Source organism: Zootoca vivipara, chromosome 1 (assembly GCF_963506605.1).
Source record: "Zootoca vivipara chromosome 1, rZooViv1.1, whole genome shotgun sequence".
In the NCBI taxonomy this organism is placed as follows: domain Eukaryota; kingdom Metazoa; phylum Chordata; class Lepidosauria; order Squamata; family Lacertidae; genus Zootoca; species Zootoca vivipara.
In genome coordinates this window covers 48,508,976-48,530,674 of record NC_083276.1, presented here as the reverse complement: position 1 = coordinate 48,530,674, position 21,699 = coordinate 48,508,976, and the positions used below count along the sequence as shown (strand labels likewise).

At 42.1% G+C, this 21,699-nt stretch overlaps 1 protein-coding gene across 2 annotated transcripts in view; it reads left to right on the top strand.

Annotated features, from left to right (window-relative positions):
• The window catches only part of FUT8 (fucosyltransferase 8), a 91,538-nt gene that overhangs the window by 49,038 nt on the left and 20,801 nt on the right, over nucleotides 1-21,699 (top strand). For both annotated transcript variants that reach the window (XM_035114093.2, XM_060274168.1), the window contains exon 6: nucleotides 4,801-5,038. In XM_035114093.2, the coding sequence (XP_034969984.2) occupies nucleotides 4,801-5,038 (238 nt within the window). The remainder of the gene's footprint in view (nucleotides 1-4,800; nucleotides 5,039-21,699) is intronic.

Sequence of the window (21,699 nt, the reverse complement as noted above, 5' to 3'; positions counted from 1 at the left end):
ATTGGCAGCTGTGTCTTCACCTGCGCCCCCCACCTCATATCACATCTGATGTCAGGTGTGGGACAGGTAGACGTGCTTTGAGGGAAACAGCCTTGTGAACAAAATTGGCATCTTTGCCAGGCTTAATTAGGTGTGTAGGCCAGAGCTTTCCTGTTGCTGTTGCAATACATGAAAATTCAAAAACATGCATTTCTTTTAAATTGTTTAAAGGGGAGAAAGCATTCTGTATAAACTTAGCATTTCAATGGGTAGTGTTAGATATCTGATTACATAGTTACCTGAAAAAGAAGTTAACTTTGAAGTGATGCAGTTGGTATTTAATTTTATTATACAATAATCATATCCCATTTATTCACCACTCAGGGCAGCTAGTGACATTTAAAATCAATAAGAAATAGAAAAAAAAATAGAAATAATAATAAAAAAGTTGAATCCAGCATTGCACAAATGGAGGTCTGCTTGGATAATGGGACTTCTTCCTCTCCTCTCCCCCTACAGCACCACGTGCTTCCCCAGAATTGCTGTGGAGGGTCCCCCACTCTCTAAAACATGTGGGAGGCTGCAGGGAGGAGGACAGGAAGTGGAAGTCCTATTGTCAAAGTGGAACTCAGTTTGGATGCAAACCATAGACAAGCAGCAGCAGCTAAAACATAGCTATTGAATACATGCTGATTACTGTCAGAGCCCGTAGTGTTGATGACCAACACCAACCTCATACTTCACTGATCTACAATACCACCTACAGGGTAACATCAAGGTCAGTAGTGAACACTATTTCCTGGGCTGTGACTTCTGGACATAGCTCAACATCTGGTGGTCCAGCCTATGGAGGTATAGGGAGCTGGCCTTTGCAGTGCCCCACCCCCAATTCAAAGCCTGATCTAGATCTTGCCCTGATTTGCTTTGGAGTGATCTAGTAATCCCAAATATTGTAGTCCCATTCACTTGCATTAGGAAACCAAACCAGACACAACTATTAGGTTTTTACACACAAATGCATCAAATTAGAAGAAAAGATAGTCCCCAAAAGAGGGGATTAACCCTGCTAAATTTCAGATAGGTAGGTCCAGGGGATTTTGTGCTAGGGGATTTATTTTTGCAATAAAGTATTTTAAAAGTACAGTACTACATTGGTGTGCAAAGAATCATGAAATGTCTGGGGAAGGTTATTAACGTGATTGTGTGGCTATGCATTTAAAACTTTAAATTTTCTAAAGTAATATGGAACAAAATAAAAAGAAACAATACAGTATTGTTAAACAACTTCACTAAAACCTAACACAAACAATTAGATTATACAAAGCAGACAGCAAAAGGAATCCCATCTCTTCTCTACCTGAGATGCAACCTTCTTGTATGCAAAGTATGCACTGTGCCATGTGAAGTAATAATCCAACTCGGTTCATTTTTGTAGGAAGTGAAAAACATGTCTCTGACCTGGTGCAACTTTTCATTGGGGGGTATAATGAGCAATAGAAAGTGGGATTGCAAAGACACAGTACAGTGGTACCTCCAGTTACAAACTTAATTTGTACCGGAGGTCAAATGAACAAGAGGTGCACTTTTGCTAATGGGGTCTCCCGCTGCACGCGCGCCTCTGGCATGTGACTTCTGCTCGCATCCCGGGGCAAAGTTTGCTACCAGGAGCACCTACTTCCAGGTTAGCAGAGCTTGTTACCCGAAGCGTTTGCAAGGAAGACGGTACGTGACACGAGGTTCCACTGTACCTTGTGTCTTAAAGAAGAACAGACTGTATGTAGGCAAGAGGATAGGTGGTGCAGGAAAGGCAGATAAATGTTAAATGAACAGTTGGATTTTAAAGTGTCACCCAGGAAGAACTGGAAAGGACAAGAAGTCTACGACTATAGCTGAATCAATCAGACTTCCTTTTCTTAATGCTGCCTATATTTGTTTTGATTTTAACTTGATTTACCGTGTTTCCCCTTTTTTAAGACACCGTCTTATTACTTTTTTTTCTCAAAAAACCACAGGGTGGCTTATTTTTGGTGGGATGTCTTACTCGTATTTTTATTATGAGTCTGAGGGAAGGGAGGTGTGCGTCCCTGGCCCAGCCCTCTCTCCCCAGCCCTGGGATGTTCGCAAAGGGCTGCTCTCTCTCTCCTCTGATGTGGGGACTCACTTAATAGCAATCTGCTACACTGGAGCTTCTTAAATCTAAACCAGTATAATGGAATCTATCTGTGTGATACAGTCCTAGCAGTAGCCTATAGTAAAGCAAATAAGGATCTCTACTAGCCAGCTGCCCAAGACTTAAGTTCCAACAATGTAACACTTTGTAGTGCTAAAATAAAAAAAATCCTTCAGTAGCACCTTAAAGACCAACTAAGTTTTATTTTGGTATGAGTCTTTAAGGTGCTACTGAAGGAATTTTTTTATTTTACTTCGACCCAGACCAACACGGCTACCTACCTGTAACCAGAACTTTGTAGTGCTATCACTGATAGCAAAGAAGCTACCTGCTGAGAACAAAGAAGCCAGCTAAACAGCAATTAAGATTGCTGACTTGGTAAATGGTAGCAATTAAGAAGCAATTGAGCTAGCAAGGTAAAATTTTGTGGGTAAAGGAAGCTAGGACCGGCAGTTTAACTTTTGTGCTCACAAACAGCAAGAAGGAAAAAGTCCTTAATTTTTTTAAAAAAGTCCCCAAGGCAAGGACTGCGATCCAGACTACTTACAAATCCTTAAAGGGGCAGCTCCACAGACAAGCAAGCATAAGGTAGAAAGGAAGGCTGCAAGGAGACAACAATCAGACACAGGAGACTGCCGTCAAGAGGAAATCAACAGGCAACTCATGGGTGGACGCATAGAATGGAAGGGAAAGGTGGAGGGAAGCGAGAGGTGGGTTCTGTGTGTGTGTGTGAGAGAGAGAGAGAGAGACAGAGAGACAGAGGACACAGACGCGCACACGGAGATCTCTCCCTTAAAGGGAAAACAGCCTTTGCATTCAATCGCCCCTCTCCCGTCAAGAGGAAATCAACAGGCAACTCAGGGGTGGGCGCATAGAATGGAAGGGAAAGGTGGGGGGAAGCGAGAGGTGGGTGCTCTCTCTCTCTCTCTGTGTGTGTGTGTGAGAGAGAGAGAGAGAGAGAGAGAGAGAGAGAGAGACGCAGGGGGCGGGGGGAGAGAGAGAGACAGATGCGCTCACGGAGGTCACGAGGCTTCGGCAGCCAGCAGCTACGGCTCTTCAGTGCATTTTTACAAGCTTTTAAAGGAAATACGTGTCTGTGGAGCGACAGCAAAATGGAGATATTTTTAAGGGGGGGTTGGCTGGCGGGAGGGGGGTTATTGCTACTGGGTGAAGGGTCTATCAGTATGTCTTATTTTCGGGGTATGGCTTGTATCGCGCAATTGCTTAGAAATCCTGCTATGGCTTATATAATGACTACGTCTTAAAAAAGGGGAAACACGGTATTTAATACCCCATTTTTATTGCCCTTCACCAGAAAACTGTTATTCAGTTTTATTCTCATAGCAGTGTTTTAGACTAGGTTAGGCTGAAAGATGGTAACTTGCTCAACGTCAAGCAGTGAGCCTTATATTTGCATGGTAATCTTAACCCATTCACAAATGGTGGATTTTGGCAATTGCAAGTGGGGGGGGGGGTTCTACAAAATTTCAGGGAGCACATAACTCATTTTCGCTGGTGGCCACTTAACTCCCCACTCCCCAATGCTTTCAAATGATGCAGTTTCCAATCATTCTGGGTAAAATATTGGCACCAGTGGCTGCTGAGAAGATCTCTGTTTCCATAAATAACAGCACTGAAATAATGGGGGAAGGGAGAGATAACAAAATGACCTCAGTTCAGGAGTTTTTGCGCTCTCAAGTTTAAGTCAAAAGTTCTTTTCAGAGAACTTTGATCTCAGCACTGTTGGTTTGGGATTTTGAACATGGGTCTCCTTGATCCAACTCCATCTTTGATTAAATCAATTCTCACTTCATGTTGTACCACAAACTCAAGCAGTCCCTTCCATTATACATCAGATCCTTAAAGTCCCTTTTGAAAACTATGATGTGCCCGTGTGTATTTGTGTGTGTGTGTGTGCGCAAACACACACACACACACACACACCTGCATTTGTGCGCAAACACACACACATACACATACACACACACCTGCATTTGTGCATGTGTGTGAGACAATGTTAGTATGTGCATGTATGTTTTACTACTTTCCTGGACTTTCCATTGTAATAGTTTCCAGAGAGGGTAGTATCCAGGTCTGTATCTGCTGAACAGATTCTTGAGACTCCTTAAGGACTAACAAATTTCAAGTTTATGTTAGTCTTCAAGCCACAAAGCTCTTTGTTCTCCTGGACTTGTCTTTTTATTCATACATCTGTTTCTTTGTCCTTGATATACAAAAATTAACATACAAACAATTAACATTTGTTTAATGTTAACAATACAGGCAGAATTGCAGTAGGATGGGTGGGTGGTTATGCATGTTCACTGAAGCAAACTAGGAAATTTGGAAAGTAGCCATCTCAATGGAGAACATTCCACTTTCAAAGCAATACTGGTGGCACGTGAGCATTGAGACCAAAAGTTATAATTCTGATGAATTCAGAAATAAAACAGTAATTTAAAATCATAAAATCATTTTATTTTATATTAGCTTAGTGAAGAATGTGCATAAAATTTTGACTGAGCAGAAGTCTATTCCTGTATCTGCATATGAATTATGATAATTGCTATATAATTTAATATCTCATTTGCTCTGAAAAAATTATTTCTTTTGTGTGTATAATGTCTTCATGTCTACTTTCTCATTTGTAGAACCCTAAGGATTGTAGCAAAGCCAAGAAACTAGTTTGTAATATCAACAAAGGCTGTGGTTATGGTTGCCAACTTCATCATGTAGTCTACTGCTTCATGATTGCATATGGTACTCAAAGGACGCTAATTTTGGAGTCTCAGAACTGGCGATATGCTACCGGAGGCTGGGAGACTGTTTTTAGGCCAGTGAGTGAGACATGCACAGACAGATCAGGAAGTACTACTGGGCACTGGTCAGGTAAGTCCCATTTCATTACAGCTATTTTTCTTTCTTGCATAAGGGGCATGTTAAGAGAAATCTGATAACATTTCAGTCCCAATTACCATTTGGGACCCAGCCTGCCTTTCCATAGTAGAGGAAAGATAATTTATGTTAGGAAATAAAGAAAAACAATGGAAAGAAGAAAAATGAATATTATCAGGTGGTTCAAGAATTTCCACAGATTACTGCCCCATGCTTAATTGGCTCTTCTGATGTTTTTATCAATTGCTCAGACACAGAAAGTATTCAACAGTGTGTGAATGGACTTCTCTGCCTGCGAAACAAATCTTCTTTTCTTCTCCCCACACATCCCAAATCTGTTTCAGAGGTTTGGGGAGCCCCTTCAGTCAGATTTGGAGGGCACAGAGGAGGAGAGGAAGGGGGAATGTTCCATTGAACAAGCAAAAGTCTGCTTATTTAGCATTTGACCTACTACTCTGGGTAGTATCCTTCTTCTCATAGCAATTCAGATAATCTACTGGTCAAAAGGGTAGATAATGGAGAATTTTTTAAAAATTATCTAAGGTATTATTTCATGAAGCTAATCCTTGTAAGATAAGGCTGAAGTCCAATGCTCTAACTCTGGTTCATCAGATGAACTTGGGAAGCTCATAGATGAGCATACAAGAGATATCCCTTGTTTTGGTCACATCATTTGAAAAGACGATGTGTACTGTCAGTGAATGTTGTGTCATTGGTTTGTTTGTTGTTGTTGTTTAAAAAAAACTTTGGCTGGTAGCCAGTCATGTTATCAACAGTATCTAGGCTAGCCTTCAACCCTTATTCTCTTTCTAATTGAATAGCTATATTAGGCATGTTGGCTGGAATCCAAAAGGCAATGGCGAGAGCCTTTCTGTATTCATTTGTATCAAAACAAGGGTCACTTATTGCACCAAAGAAATACATTGCTGAGAGCTGTTTATATATAAAGAGTTTAAGATGTATGGTTAGGAATCTCAGCCTAGCATGGCATAGCAAATGTTTATAAGCATATTAGATATACCAGGCATTGGTTGTCTGATCTTTGTTTGGATCTGATTTTATTGTGCTTCTTCCATACTTTATAGTTTTGCTTCTGTAGAGATTGATCTTGTTGATAAATAGCTGTGATTAAATTTCTCCTCCTCTTGGAATTTTTGTTCAAAAAGTAGCTCTGGGTTATCATCTGAACTACCAGGTGTTCGGCTGAAAATCAGTTACACTGAATAGTTTATCTGGCGTATATAAGAGTTCCAATTTGACCTATGTTTTAGTTAGATGACTTGTAGCTTTTTGCTTCTCCTTAACAAATGTTCCGGTCCTAGAATCTTAGCTTGTTTCTTCTTTCTTCTTTAGGGCCACACTTCAAAGTGATATTAGCCACATATTTCCATCCATAATTGAAGGGAGTCTTTTTTTCTTTGTTTTGACCAGTAGCCAATGTGGAGGCTTAAATCAGATTGGGATCCTGGTAGATGAAAGAGGGGCTCTAACTCCCTCCCCCTCTCACAAATACATACTGCAGCCTGATCTAGATCAAGGTCACCACACCTGAAATTTGCATTGCCCAAAAGGGGTCTTCTTGGAAGCCGCCCAGAGTGGCTGGGGGAACCCGGCCAGATGGGTGGGGTATAAATAATAAATTATTATTATTATTTTATTTGGTTATACAAACTCTGGATGCTGTATCAAACCCTGATCTGTATCAGCCCACAGTGGGGAGGGCAAAAGGGTTAAAGCCATATTCTTCACACACTAGGGCCCTGGTCTGGTTCAGGTCTCATGCTATTTGCTCCCAAACTCTTTGCATATAATTTTTTATTTATTAAATTTCTATATCACCCTTCATCTGAAGGTCATAGGGTGGTTTACAATATAAAAAGCAAAAATATATAGCATAATTTTTGGGTTGGATAGCCATCTGTCATGGATGCTTTAGCTGAGATTCCTGCATTGCAGGGGATTGGACTAGATGACCCTTGAATCCCTTCCAACTCTTAAGATTCGATGATTCTATAAATCACAAACAAAAACAATACCCTCAGTTTAAAAGACCATTGATTTGTTTTAGAGCAGATATACATGACTAAGGGGTCATCCAAACTTTCCTTTGTTCTGGATTTTCTAGTCATAGTTCTACACTTTCCAGGTAGGTGACGGAATGGTTTGCTTGTTTTTGTCCCAGCGCTTTCCCTTGCGATACCTGCATTTTACTACTGAATTGGTACAAACAGCAATCTGAGGGACAAAATAAATAAATAAATCAGATAGGCTTGGAAAGCCCAGACCTTTTGCCTAGACACACGGCACAAAAGGAAGTGTGGATGAGCCTGAACATTGCCTGTAATTTGGCCCAAAGTTTCAGGAAGTCTTTCACACCTTTTTACACTACTTGAGTACTTGATAATGAACTGCTTACTTTGAGCCAGTTACTGGTTTGTTTCGAGAAGTTCAATATGCGTCAAGGAATCTGAGATACTTTAGAGTTGGATTTAGCTGCTTCTCTGAAACAACACTCTCTGAACCGGTTTCCAGGTTCGGTTTCAGGTTCGATTCGACTCTCTGAATTAGACTGCAGGATCCTCCAACTGCGAAACATCAGTACATGTAAGGTTATAAACACATGTGTGTGTGTGTGTGTGTGTGTGTGTGTGAGAGAGAGAGAGAGAGAGAGAGAGAGAGAGAGAGAGAGAGAGAGAGAGAGAGAGAGAGAGAGAGATTCATTTTAAAGATGATTTAGAGTGAGTGAGTGAACAACATGCAACTTGTATTGAATCCATAATTTCAGACTGATAACATTTCGCTCTTGTTTGTGATTTGCTTGTTAGTGATTTGGGTTGGTGCCAGTTGGAAAGAGGCTTCTGTTCTCACCAGAGCTAATAGAGAGCAAATGGTGGCTTGAGCTTGTGTTGGCAGCTGACAAATGATCACATGTAAAATTATGCATTAGCATACTTATGAAGTTCTTGGCCTCTCAGTCCCATGAGAACAAGTAATCTTTCACTGAGGGCAGCCAGTGGTATACGCAGGTTTGCTTCACCTGTGCAATTATAGTGAATCCGTTCATTATCCATTCATCTATTGATTGAAGTTCCAGGATTTACTCTTATTTTGGGCTGAATGAACTGCTGCACAATTCAAACAAGAACACAATTAGAAAGCAGTTCTTTACTAGACTGCTCCCCTAACCATACAGGTGATTAAATTATATGGCAGGGTTTGTAACACTCTTAAGATGGAATGTGGGAATTGTTAAAAAGGACTTAACTTGTTTTGGTACAAAAAGGCACCAAAAACATCAGGGACAGAAAAGCTTAGGTGTTGTCCCTCTGAAAAGTTAGTTCAGTTTTGTATTCTTCAATCCCTGTGATGCAACCTGAGCATCGTTTTATTTTTTGCACCAAAAATCGCCTTGCAGTAACCTAACCTTATAAGGACTCATAGTTGAAGATCTTACTTTGCACAACCAAGAAAGTCTAGCTTTGATGGTGTTTCCTGTTTGGCAGGGGTTGGACTGGATGGCCCTTGTGGTCTCTTCCAACTCTATGATTCTATGTTTCTATTCTATGACTTAATGGTGACAGGAAGATGCCCCAGTTATGTTGAGTACTTGTGTTTGGAGTTCTGAAGCAGGGTAGCTTGAAACGTTATAGTATGAGAAGTGTTTTCAGTATGCTCAAGTTCCTCTGTGTTCTGAGGCAAGACTTTTGTGGGAAATGCCAAAGCTTCCATCACCAGAGCTTCAAGTATACCCAACATGAATCCAGAAAGAGATAGTCTTGTGCTGTTTGCACTGTCATTTCAAGCTTCCTGTCTGGAGTTTATAGACAGGTGTTGATGTGATTGAGTTTAGGTGTAAGGTTAGGGTCACCCCCAATCTCTTATTCTACAATGTGCCTGGCAGTGCAGGGGGCATTTTTAAAGTGTGTTTTTCTTCTCCAGTGGGAGATATTTTCCTCCCGTCAGCTCTTGTTGCTCAAAATCTATTCTGCAAGGAAAACCTCAAAATGTGGGGGTGGGTGGGATTGCGTTTTGCTGCTCTCTGAATGTATTTAAATATATTAACTTCTTTCTTCCTGTTTCTTTGAAGTAATAAAACTTTTCAACTTAACTTGTGCACACAATAAATAGCTATAATGATCTATGCCAATGCACATTCCATTAGTTTTCCTTTTGCTCTTTCTATGTAGACAAGTGCATTGTGAGTTCAGAGGCAGCGAGCCTGGCTTCACTGGGGGCCAACAGAGTACAATTACCAATAATGACAGGACAACAGTTTGGGATTAAAATGGTCACAACCTTATTGATTACAAGATGCAAGAAGGCCTTTGGCAATAGGCACTTGATATGTATTCTGAATCAGCCTAGCCTGATTGCTTGCTAATTGCCCGTTATGGTCGATCCTGGGTTAAAGGATCCCCCCATGATGCAGATCAAATGGGGAAGACCTGCTAGGCTGCCATTTGGGAAGTTTTATGGCCTGTTAGTCAATGTCTGGGCCTCCGGACAAAACTTTCCCCATGGTCCGTTGCAGAGTGCATTGCCCACTCACAGTACAGCAGGAATGTAAGGTGTGGAGGTGGACCAGAGTGAAGACAGGCTCCCCCAGGTCTTCCTCCAAACCCATTCCCCCGACCACAATTGGCCAATTTGAATTTAAGTTTTGGTGGAACGTCCCAGAGCACCCTGCAACTGGCCGAGATTGTTAATGGTGCTGGCGGCTGCATGGGTAAGGACACCCGGCTCCCCTGAGTCTGTGCCAGGCTTCAATCACTGCCATTGATGATATGGTAAGTGGTCCTTCTAATAAGTATGCAAAGGGAAAAAATTCAGAACTCCTTTAAAATACGTTTTAGTATTTATATTCCTTATGCAGTGCTCTTTCATTGTGACAACTTGCAGTCAATGACATTAAATAGCAGTTACTAAATTGTTTGTTCCTATCAAGCAGAGTGTAGTGCATTTATCTTCATACTAATGAACTGAACTGTCCCTGTTGGAAATTTTTAATTAATTTTGATTAGTAATTATTTAAATATGTTCAAAGCCTGGAATGGATGAAACAATTTATATAGTTACCTAGTGTGAAAATAATTAAGCGGTTTATCTGTGTATTAAGAGGATTTTTACCTTTAAGTGCCATTGTTGATGTCTTTTCTATTTATGTACACTAGCCATTTGTGTGTATTTCAGAGGCTAATTAAATCAGTTCTAGTATTAAGGGAAATAGCATGAATTCTAATAGGGTATTTGACAGTAATCCTTCAGCATTTAATGAGGTAGCACCCCCACCCCACTTTGTATTCTTCTGGCAAAGAATCTTGGGATTTTTCCTATGAAGTTCAAGCTGGGTATTTCTAGAGAGTTGAAAAGACAACAGTTATGGTTAGATGAGTCTGTTGATCAACTTTAAGTGATAAAACAGCCAGAAAGACAAGTATATTTATATGGGAGTCCATCAACATTTCTAAAGTAAAGCATTTCACCTGCCAATCCCGGTGGGGTTCAGGTGTGGACAGAGGGTTGACCAGCCTGGATGGAGGCAGGACCTCCTCTGCATCAGCATATCAACACAAACCATGCCAAAAACCGGGTTGGGGCAGAGTCAGCTAAGTTATGTAAACATGCACAGTCCTCTTTGGATTTTCATCACTTCTTTTGGGTCAAACTGTAGGACTAGTTGGTTTCTGAGTAACTGAGTATCACCACCACCACCACCGATTAGCTATAATTGGCAGGTTTTCTCCCACTTCCTCTGCACTACACAGAGTGGAATGTTGCAACTGGTTCAGAAGTGCCTTCTTAAACAGTTGGCAAGTTGGTTCTTTGTACAACTTGGAGCCACTAACATGCCATTTTACTATCTAAATTCTGATCCTAGCAGACAGTTTATGTAATCCAGGCCAGCTCTAGTGATATATGGCTTTTTCACTGCCTATGTTTAGGAGGCCAGTTAAACGTCTTATAAGTCTTTAAGGTCTCTAAGCTATTGTAGTGTGCTGTGAGTTTGGTGGTACTTTGTTTTTCAATTTTTATTGCATGCTGCATTGATATCCTTGGGCACGAAGAACAGGATATATTGTAAATTATTTGAAATAAACAAACTAGTAGGTTAGAATCTGATTGCTAGAGTAAAATGATTGTATGGATGGAGGTGCTGAACCCTCCTTATACTTGTAGCTTAACTTCCAGCAGACTGTTCCAACACTCTGTTCCTCTGCATCTGAATTCCAATACATTACTGGATATTAGCTCAATTCAGAGATTTTGGGAATTTGGCCCTCCTCTGCTTTAGTTGTTCAGATTTCAGATTTTCCTTTTGTGTTACATTTGCTGGTTTTAAATTTTGCTTGGGTTGTGCAAATGAGTTTTATTCATATCACACTGGAATCTTTTTATAAATAGTGTTTAAAATATTGTAAATAAAAGGGAATGTATAGAGTAAAATCTTGACTGTCTGCTAATAGAATGAGACATGAAGGAGGAACAGATGTTATCAGCCCCATGGAGCAGAAAACGGGGAAAAAAAAATAAGAATACTCCTATACAAATTAATGCATCTTCACACCTAACTGTGGTGGGGTCCAGATGGGCATGGCACATCTTAATTAAAAAAATATGCTGTAAAAGTTTATGATGAAATGCAGCAAGAAAGTTCAGGTATTTTGAACTTACCCATTCAAGTAAATGGGGTAAAGGTTCCAGTTGTCTATTGTGTCAGCTAATTTTGAATAGTGATGTACAAGATATATGAAGTCACATGATCTAGGTGATTTGAGAAGCTAATTTAAAAGCTAATTTCAGAGTGTTGACCTTCCAAGCTCTTCTCACAGAAATAAAGGTCTTATTCTAATGTGGAATGCCTGTTAACCTACAATGCGAAGTAATACATGTTGTGATCACACACAACCCTCCAATTTTCCCAACCTGTATGCTAGAAACAAACCAAAATTACTTACGGCTTTATCTCTGATCTTTTCACTGATGTCATTATGTGTTGGACTGAACTTTTTGGACATGAAATGTCAGATAGGCTTACCTGTATCCGAAACTAGATGTCAAGTACTCTTCACATTGAGGATAATTAGAGGAAACACTTCATGAATATCAAGCTCTCGAAGTGTTTCATGTAGGGAATATAGCCAACAAGCCTAATTGGGCCCACCAAGCCTCTGAATGTGTCCTGCTAGGTCATTTTGGACAATCCATATCTTACAGCCCACAGTTGTCACCTGACATTATATCAGATCTGTTATTGCCGATCTAAGCATTATGATCAGGGGTGAATATTTGATTATCTCTAATCTTAATGCTATGTGATTAATTCTAAAATTGGAGAGAAGGCTCTGTCTCCTCTTTAAAAGACAGCAGACACAGACTTTTTCAGATCTTAGCTCTGTGGTCCCATAGTGCTAAAATTAGATATAACAGAAATGCTGCCTATTTTTGACAGTAAAATGTAATTCTTTGTATTCCTGGCTTGAGTTCAAGCTGCAGTTTGAACTTTGAAGCACCTGACATAATATGAATGGCATCAGGTGATTGACTCATCTGTCAAAATAGTCCATGGATCTTCCCCTTATGTGTATTGATACAGTGGTACACTTTGGATTATTTTCTTTTGACATTCTAATAGCAATAGAAAAGGGGGATCTTGCAGTGTTGGTTCTGGAGCCCCTATGCTTTCTTTGTAGATTGAAGTTAACTTTTGGTTTTGCTCATTGCGGCAGTTGTTCTTGTAAATGAGAGGAGAGTGCATGTGCAGCAGTGACTGATAACTTGGAATATTTTTTCCCTTTATCTCTCATCATAAAATTAAGTAATACATTGCAACATAGGTACAAAACATCACTACTATTAGCTGTCTTGGGTACCTCCCATAACAATACTTATAAACAATCAGATTGTCCAACAACTACCTGTAATTTGACATAACCTGATTTCCAGTACTGGAAGCAGACAATAGAGTGTTTTGAAGACTGAAGGGTACTTCATGGGCACTTCTTTTCATATAGTATATTTTGCCCCAACTGTTTTATATATATTTTGCCCCAACTCTTTTATTTTGCCCCGTTGCTTCTTGCAGCAGGTTTGTAATTTTCTGAAGTATCTAAAATAAATGGTTTTACTACAGACTATTGTGGTATGAATGTGCATGCCACCAGAAATAATGCTTGTTTTATACCACATCACCTTTGACCTTTTGAGAAACTATTGCCTATCTTCAGGCGAAGCCACAGGAAGATAGAATTTAGATATTTCTGTTCTACAATAGTGGTGCTCTCAACCGATATTTAAGGATATGACAAGAATCCATTCTTAATCTGCAATATTAAGTCAAAGCCATTCCTTTGAAAGGATAGGGCCGGTAATATAAGAATTGAATATTATGGATGAATGCTTGGAACAAATGCATTTTTGCTGGAAAAAACAATAAATGTTTAGAACAGTCTACTAGGCAGGAATAATGAAGCAAAGAATTTAGTGCATTTCAAAAGCAATTATATTATATTCCAGTAGAAATAATATGTTATATGTCTTAGTAGTAGAGCGTTTTCTTGATTTTGTGTGCTGGTGTTTTCAAGAACAGTCTAGAGAATATACCATGCCTTCCAATTCAAATAGTAATGTACTGTACTTTGAGAATTGGATTAACAAAACTGAGATTATTTAAATCAGGGGTAGGCAACCTAAGGCCCATGGGCCACAAGCAGCTCACGGGGGTCATTTAACCGGCCCACGAGCCACCCCCGAACCGAGCTGCCCACTCGGCGAGTCCTCGCGCGCTGCGATAAACCAGCACAGTGCGGGGACTCGCTTCTGCGGTGCTGGAAATTGCATCTGCATGACCCGGACGCCAGAAATTGCTTCTGTGCAGACGCCAGAAATCGCGGGCACGCTTACGCGCAATCCGGCCCTCAGAGGGATCTCCGCTGGAGTGAAGTAGCCCAGGCGAGGTAAACCTTGCCAACCCCTGATTTAAATGGCAAGTGGACAGTAAATGAAACCTGCTTTTGAGACTATGACTGGCTTGTAAAACAATCATAATGTCAAAGGCAGGTTTCATTTACAGTCCATTTACAATTAAGATAATCTCGGTTTTATTGCTATAATTTAAAAGCTATGGAAGTTGGGGTTGTTGATCATTTGTAAACCACTGGGAAAATGTAATTTTTCCAATGGACAAACTGGCTGCCTTTTAGCAAAAATGAACAAAACTTATGTCTGTGTCACAGGAGGTGAAATTATTTACACATAAGATTGAATTTGATTTGGTTAAAAAGATGAACTTGAGCACTATTTATGTACATTAAAAAAACCAAAAACAAATTAATGATAAAGAACAAGCGATGTATGACCTGATAGTTCTTTCATGGTTACTTGTGGCTGTTATATGTTCTAACAGGAATTCTTCAATAAAATGTTAGAATATTGAAAAATTCCAATAAAAATAGTTTTGTTTGGGGTTTTGCTTTGTTTTTTAAAAAAGAAGAAGCATAATGGAAGTACACCAGTGTTCTAAAGGATTGCATAAAAAGATAGGAATTGAGTGTCACGGGGGTTCCCAATTTAAAAAAGACACACCATCTAAACATAGACTGCCTTCACATGCTGAGATTAATGAACCGCCAGGAGCCAAACTTTGGGAAACTAGCTTCAAGGAACTCACAGGGGAGGAGAGGCACCACAGCAATTTCTCTCCTAAAATCTCCAACTACAAAAGGATGGGTGGGTGGGAACCCTGAAAAGGTACCTTCTGTAAATCATGAAGTCCAATTTTGCAATAACTCACCCAAAAGTCTATAGCAGCAATACAAGATCCTGTAACTCAATGCAACGATAAAAATTTGAAGATAAGCCATATTAGAATTTTAGGAACATTTGAATCTCAATACAGGCACACACCAAGAAAATAATAAATACCGTAGCTTAGGCCAGAATACTTACTTTCCAGGCCCCCCAGTGAGAAGTGGCTTAACGAAACTGGGCCTTGAACACAGCTCCAGGAAATCAGGCAAGGAGAAATAGCCAGCAGAAATAACTGAAGCAATAACTTCACAGCAGCAGGAGGGCTAATGGCTGGCAGGGGGCAAGAAATCTATGAGGTAGATATATTTTATACCAGTTCGCACAGAGACAGCACAACCTGCCCTCAACTAATCCCAGAGTTTTATTGAAATTTCCAGAACTAGTCAGAAGATGAACCCCATGACAGGCTCAGCTGCAAGATGTTTCTCTAGTGATTTTGGAATGCAAGGGGATGTTGTTGAGTTTTTGGTACCAGACTCTAGAGATAAGGGACTGTATATTAGCAATTACTACATTAGAACACTAAATTCCCAGAGAACCTGGGTCAACCCAGTAGCGCTAGCTGCCAGTGAACTGAAGTTTGCTCAAACGGCCCTGATTTGCACAGTTGTAAAACATACCAATTCCGATTAATAATAATCACATCACAAGATTCACCCAAACCTGATACTGAACACTAATGACATACATAACACCAGTATTCCTGTTACTGGTGGCACTACTATAAGTACTGTGGATGATCAAATCAAAATGTAAAAAACGGGGGGGGGGGATAGATATTAGTGTCATTGATCCTTTAGAGCAGGCTTCCTCAACCTCGGCACTCCAGATGTTTTTGGCCTACAACTCCCATGATTCCTAGCTAGCAGGACCAGTGGGTCAGGGATGATTGGAATTGTAGTCCCAAAACATCTGGAGGGCCGAGGTTGAGGAAGCCTGCTTTAGAGGAAACAGCTGTTGACTTTTTGACTGATTTTTCCTCCAACAATGCCATGTAGAAGAATGGAAATGCTGAGTGTGTGTGTGTGCGCGCGTGCGCGTGCGCATGTGCCTTCATGGCTTGTGTGTGAGATTCTGTTGACTGGAATTTTCTACTCCATTATGTGTCACTTACCTGAAATCTAGCTTGCCACTTTGTTGCCATTTCACTTAATTTGGAGAGAGTATCTTGGAGCGATTCAGTTTACTTGACTTTTTGCCATCCTGAATAATTTGGTGTTGTCTTCATACATACTGCTCACCCAGACTCGTTTATTTATATACGGTACAGGTTAAATGTATGTATTAAATGAATTTCTAATCAGCATTTCAGGGCACATTGCTCTTATAAGGAAGGTGGCAAAAATATCTTAAACACACAGACACCATAACCAACCTACACACACACACACACACACACACACATATAACTTTCAAAACCATTAATTAAAACTAGCAGCAGCTAAAGTTTTTTTCTAAGCATGACACATCAACTAAGTGTGGACTGGAATAATGCTAGTCCTAAAACAAAACCTTAGTAGACTCCATTTTTTTCTTCCATTGATAACCAAAAAGTATTCATAAACCTGTTCTCTCTATATTTTAGCTAACTGCTGATCAGTTACCAGTCCATAAGACAATCCAGTCTATTATAGCATTACCGCTATGACCACTTGGTGAGTGCTTTTTGAATGTCCCAGTACATAGAGTCTACCATATGACCACTATGTACCTGTTTACTTTAAGCTCTAGGTGTATAAGCTGAGTTCTGAGGTTACTGAGGTAAAGCTTTCCTTCACACAAGTGAAGTTAACTTCTTCGTAAGAGGCATTTAAATTATTTTACTTGACCACCTCCTATGATGCTTATGAACTACAGTTTGTTCATTAGAAATGATGGTAGAATAAAGATTACATATAAGTGAGAAAATAAAAACCCTAAAAGACTTTATTCAAACTTTCTGTGTAGGATTTTTTTCATTTATTTTCTCACCAGTATTGCCATCAAAGACTTTGAAAAATGTGTTGTGTAGGAGAGATTTCCCCCCCCCCCCAGCTTTTCATTATGTGAATCATGGTGATAGGAAGCAGGGGCCCTGCTTCTGGTCTTCCCATAGAACACAGTGAGAACAGGATGCTGGACTAAATGGATCTTTAGTCTGATCCAGCATGGTCTTAGTTATTGTGTACATGAAATAAAAGGCAAAAGCTTTTTCTTCTTCACCTCTGAAGCTATTTGCGAACGTGTTAAATCATTCACATCAGTTTATCCTTTTCATCTGTTCTTTGAAGAACAAGCATTGAGTGTTAGTGTTAATAGTGTAAAGCTGCTGGTGAGGAGTCTCTAATTGAATAGGTTAACAAGAGGGAAGCATCTCATAATTTGACTGAAGTTCTGTGCTCTGCAATGATAATTCTTAGCATGAAGGTTGTGTCTGCAATTCTTCCTTTGTCAGTGTGGCAGGAGGAAGCAGTAGAAGAGTTCTCACTGTCTTACATAAAGTACAAATCAAGTATGGTATGTATAAAGATCTTGTGCAGATAGACAGCAGCACTCACTAGCAATGCTGCCATTATTTTAAAGATCAATCAGAAAATTGGCATTGGAACACTTTAAATCATAATCCTATACACAGATTTCCTGGGAGCAAGCCCCAGTAACCATTATGAAGCTTTCTTCTGAGTCAACATATATAGGATTGTGCTGTGAACCTGTAAGCATACAGTTACGATTTGATTAAATCTCCAATAGGCTTGTATATACTAAAAATTCATGAGGAAAAGTTTACATCATGACTGAATAGCATTAAGAAAGAAGATTTAAGCTTCATACTCCTAGCAGTAGAAAGTGCATTAATGTTCTTGTTAAAATATTCCAAAGAGAACTTACAGCAATAGTAAGATGTGATAAGAGGGCCTGGCAGGCCTCAAATAGGTCTGCTGCTTCCACTGCTGCTGCTGCCCAGGAGGACTCCCCTGTCGTGAGTGCCTGCAGGTCCTGTCCCTGCCTCTCACCACCTGGCCTAGGGCGGGGCCTGGCGGCCCTGCTGGGGACTGTTGCCCCCAGCGCTGTTGCTGTCCAGGAGGACTCTGAACTGTGCAGAGTTCTTTTTAAAATGTTTTAAATTCTCCTTTTATCATTTTAAACACATTATGTTGGGGGGTTGGTTATTTACTTGGGTCTGGGAATTTTTTAAATTCTGTTACTTCTGTGATTTTTGTTTCTTGGTTAGTATTGTCTTATTGTGTTTTTTGTGTGGTGGGTGCTGCCCAGGACTCTCTCCTGCTGTGAGTGCCCACAGGCCCTGTCCCTGCCTCCTTCCACCTGGTCTAGGGCGGGGCCTGGAGGGCCTCATAAGGACTGCCGCCGCTGCTCTGCTGCTGGTGCTGCCCAGGGGAACTTAAAACAGCACAGAGTTCTTTTTAAAATGCTTTTTAAAGAATTTTTATGTTTTTATTTTCTTGGGGTGGTAGGTGGGAGGGTATTTTCTTTGGGGTGGTAGGTGGGAGGGATTTTTAGTTGGGTGTGGGAATATGTTAAATTTTGGTGTATTGTAATTTTTATTGTTTTTGGTTTTATTGTTTTATTGTGTTTTTTGTGTTTTTCTTTTGTTCCGTTCTTGCTGTTTTTTACAGAGGTTTTATTTTGTTTTTAAGGGGAGGGGTCAGGGCTGCCCGGGAGGGGGTCCCAGCAAGCAAAATGGCTGGGGCAGATTCCACAGGGGGGGATGCACTGGGACAACCGATCTCAGTGGTCACGGGTAGGAGGAGGAGTTACGCTAAGACCAGACCATGTCATTACCGAGGAGGCAGACTTAGTCGTTGTCTGAAGACTATCCCTGCCTCCGGGTCTGGTCCTGACCGGACGGATATTGGAATCAGCAAGGGATACCCACATGACCTGAAGGTGCTGCTGTGCAATGCCAGGTCGATGATGAATAAGACCACTGCCATTCACGACCTGATTGTGGATTGAGGATTTGACCTGGCATGTGTGACAGAGACCTGGTTGGATGAAGCCGATGGGCCCGTTCTTGGCGCTGCTTGTCCAACAGGTTTCTCTTATGCACAGCAACCCAGGCCATCTGGGCGGGGAGGGGGGGTTGCAGTGATTTTTAGGAAGTCATTAGTTTGCACCAGGCGTCCTATTGGTAAGATGGAGTTTTCTGAGTGCATGTTCTGGAAGTTGGGCAATAGGGGCAGTACAGGATTCCTTTTGGTGTACCGACCTCCCCGCTGCACCAATGATTCCCTGCCCGAGCTGCTTCAGGTCGTGTCGGATGTGCTCCTGGAGACACCTAGCTTGGTTGTCTTAGGGGATTTTAACATCCATGCCGACACGACCTTACAAGGAGCCGCTCGGGACTTCGTGGAAAGCATGGCCACCATGGGGCTGTCCCTGAATAAGTCTGGCCCAACTCATAGCCGCGGACATGCCTTGGACTTGGTGTTTACCTCTATGGATGTTGGTGATCTGACATTAAGTAAAAGTGAAACAAAAGAAGTGCCATGGTCAGATCACTTTCTGGTGCAACTGGACTTCTCCGCAACCCTTCCCCTCTGCAGGGAGGTGGGACCGATTCGGATGGTCCGCCCCCGCTACTTAATGGATCCAATTGGCTTCCAGAGAGTGGTAGGGGATGTTTTATCCCATGTCGATGGCCTTTCAGCTGATTCCCTGGTGGCCCGCTGGAATGCGGAGTTAACCAGCGCTATTGACTGTCTGGCTCCGAAGCGCCCTCTCAGATTGCATGGAGCCCGGACAGCCCCGTGGTTTTCCCCGGCGCTGAGGGTGATGAAACAGTCATTGAGACGGCTAGAGCGCCGGTGGCGGAAAACTCATTTTGAATCAGACCGGACACGGGCTAGAGCTCAACTTCAAGCCTACCAAGTGGCAATGGCGACGGCGAAGAGGACCTTCTTCACCGTCTCCATCGCATCTGCAGAAAACAGCAGCAGGAGACTCTTCCAGGTGGTTCGCAATTTAGCGGAACCACCTGCTCCATCCGGGCCCAGTATGGGCCACATGATCTCCTGCAATGATTTTGCAAAGTTTTTTGCAGATAAAGTCGCTCAGATTCGGGAAGAGGTAGACTCCACCGTGGGAGCAGGGCCGGGGCGGGGGAGTGCTAGAGTCCTGTCTAGTCAAGCTTTGTGGGATCAATTTCAATCTGTTACCTCCGAGGATGTGGACAGGCTGCTTGGACGAGTGAAACCAACCACCTGTCTCCTTGATCCTTGCCCATCCTGGCTTATAAAAGCTAGCCGGGAAGGGCTGGGCGATGGGCTTCGCGGGTTGGTAAATGCTTCTCTCCATGAGGGAGCCTTCCCAGACCCGCTGAAAGAGGCGGTTATTAAACCGCTTCTTAAAAAACCATCTTTAGATCCGGCCAATATGGCCAACTATCGCCCAGTCTCAAATCTTCCATTCTTGGGCAAGGTGATTGAGCGAGTGGTTGCTGAACAACTCCAGGCACACCTGGAAGAAGCGGACCATTTGGATCCCTTCCAGTCAGGATTCAGGCCTCATCATGGGACTGAAACTGCCTTGGTCGCACTGGTCGATGATCTTCGGCGGGCTAGGGACAAAGGTAAGAGCTGTTTCCTTGTTCTGCTGGATCTCTCAGCGGCTTTTGACACCATCGACCATAACATCCTTCTGGACCGTCTAGAGGGCTTGGGAGCTGGGGGCACTGTTATGCAGTGGTTCCGCTCCTTCCTCCTGGGCCGTGTTCAGAAAGTGGTGGTGGGGGATGAGTGTTCAGACCCCTGGGCTCTCACTTGTGGGATGCCTCAGGGTTCTGTCCTCTCCCCCATGCTTTTTAATATCTATATGCAGCCGCTGGGAGAGATCATCAGGGGGTTTGGGCTGGGTGTCCATCAGTATGCTGATGATACCCAGCTCTACCTCTCTTTTAAATCAGAACCAGTGAAGGCGGTGAAGGTCCTGTGTGAGTGCTTGGAGGCGGTTGGAGGATGGATGGCGGCTAACAGATTGAGATTGAATCCTGACAAGACAGAAGTACTGTTTGTGGGGGACAGGAGGCGGGCGGGTGTGGAGGACTCCCTGGTCCTGAATGGGGTAACTGTGCCCCTGAAAGACCAGGTGCGCAGCCTGGGAGTCATTTTAGACTCACAGCTGTCCATGGAGGCACAGGTCAACTCTGTGTCCAAGGCAGCTGTTTATCAGCTCCACCTGGTACGCAGGCTGAGTCTCTACCTGCCCACTGACTGTCTCTCCAGAGTGGTGCATGCTCTAGTTATCTCCCGCTTGGACTACTGCAATGCGCTCTACGTGGGGCTACCTTTGAAGGTGACCCGGAAACTACAACTAATCCAGAATGCGGCAGCTAGACTGGTGACTGGGAGCGGCCGCCGAGACCACATAACACCGGTCCTGAAAGACCTACATTGGCTCCCAGTACGTTTCCGAGCACAATTCAAAGTGTTGGTGTTGACCTTTAAAGCCCTAAACGGCCTCGGTCCGGTATACCTGAAGGAGCGTCTCCACCCCCATCGTTCTGCCCGGACACTGAGGTCCAGCTCCGAGGGCCTTCTGGCGGTTCCCTCACTACGAGAAGCCAAGTTACAGGGAACCAGGCAGAGGGCCTTTTCGGTAGTGGCTCCCACCCTGTGGAATGCCCTCCCACTAGAGGTCAAAGAGAACAACAATTACCAGACCTTTAGAAGGCATCTCAAGGCAGCCCTGTTTAGGGAAGCTTTTAATGTTTGATGGATCTCTGTATTTTAATGTTTGATGGATTTCTGTATTTTAGAATTTCTGTTTTGTTGGAAGCCGCCCAGAGTGGCTGGGGGAACCCGGCCAGATGGGCGGGGTACAAATAATAAATTATTATTATTATTATTATT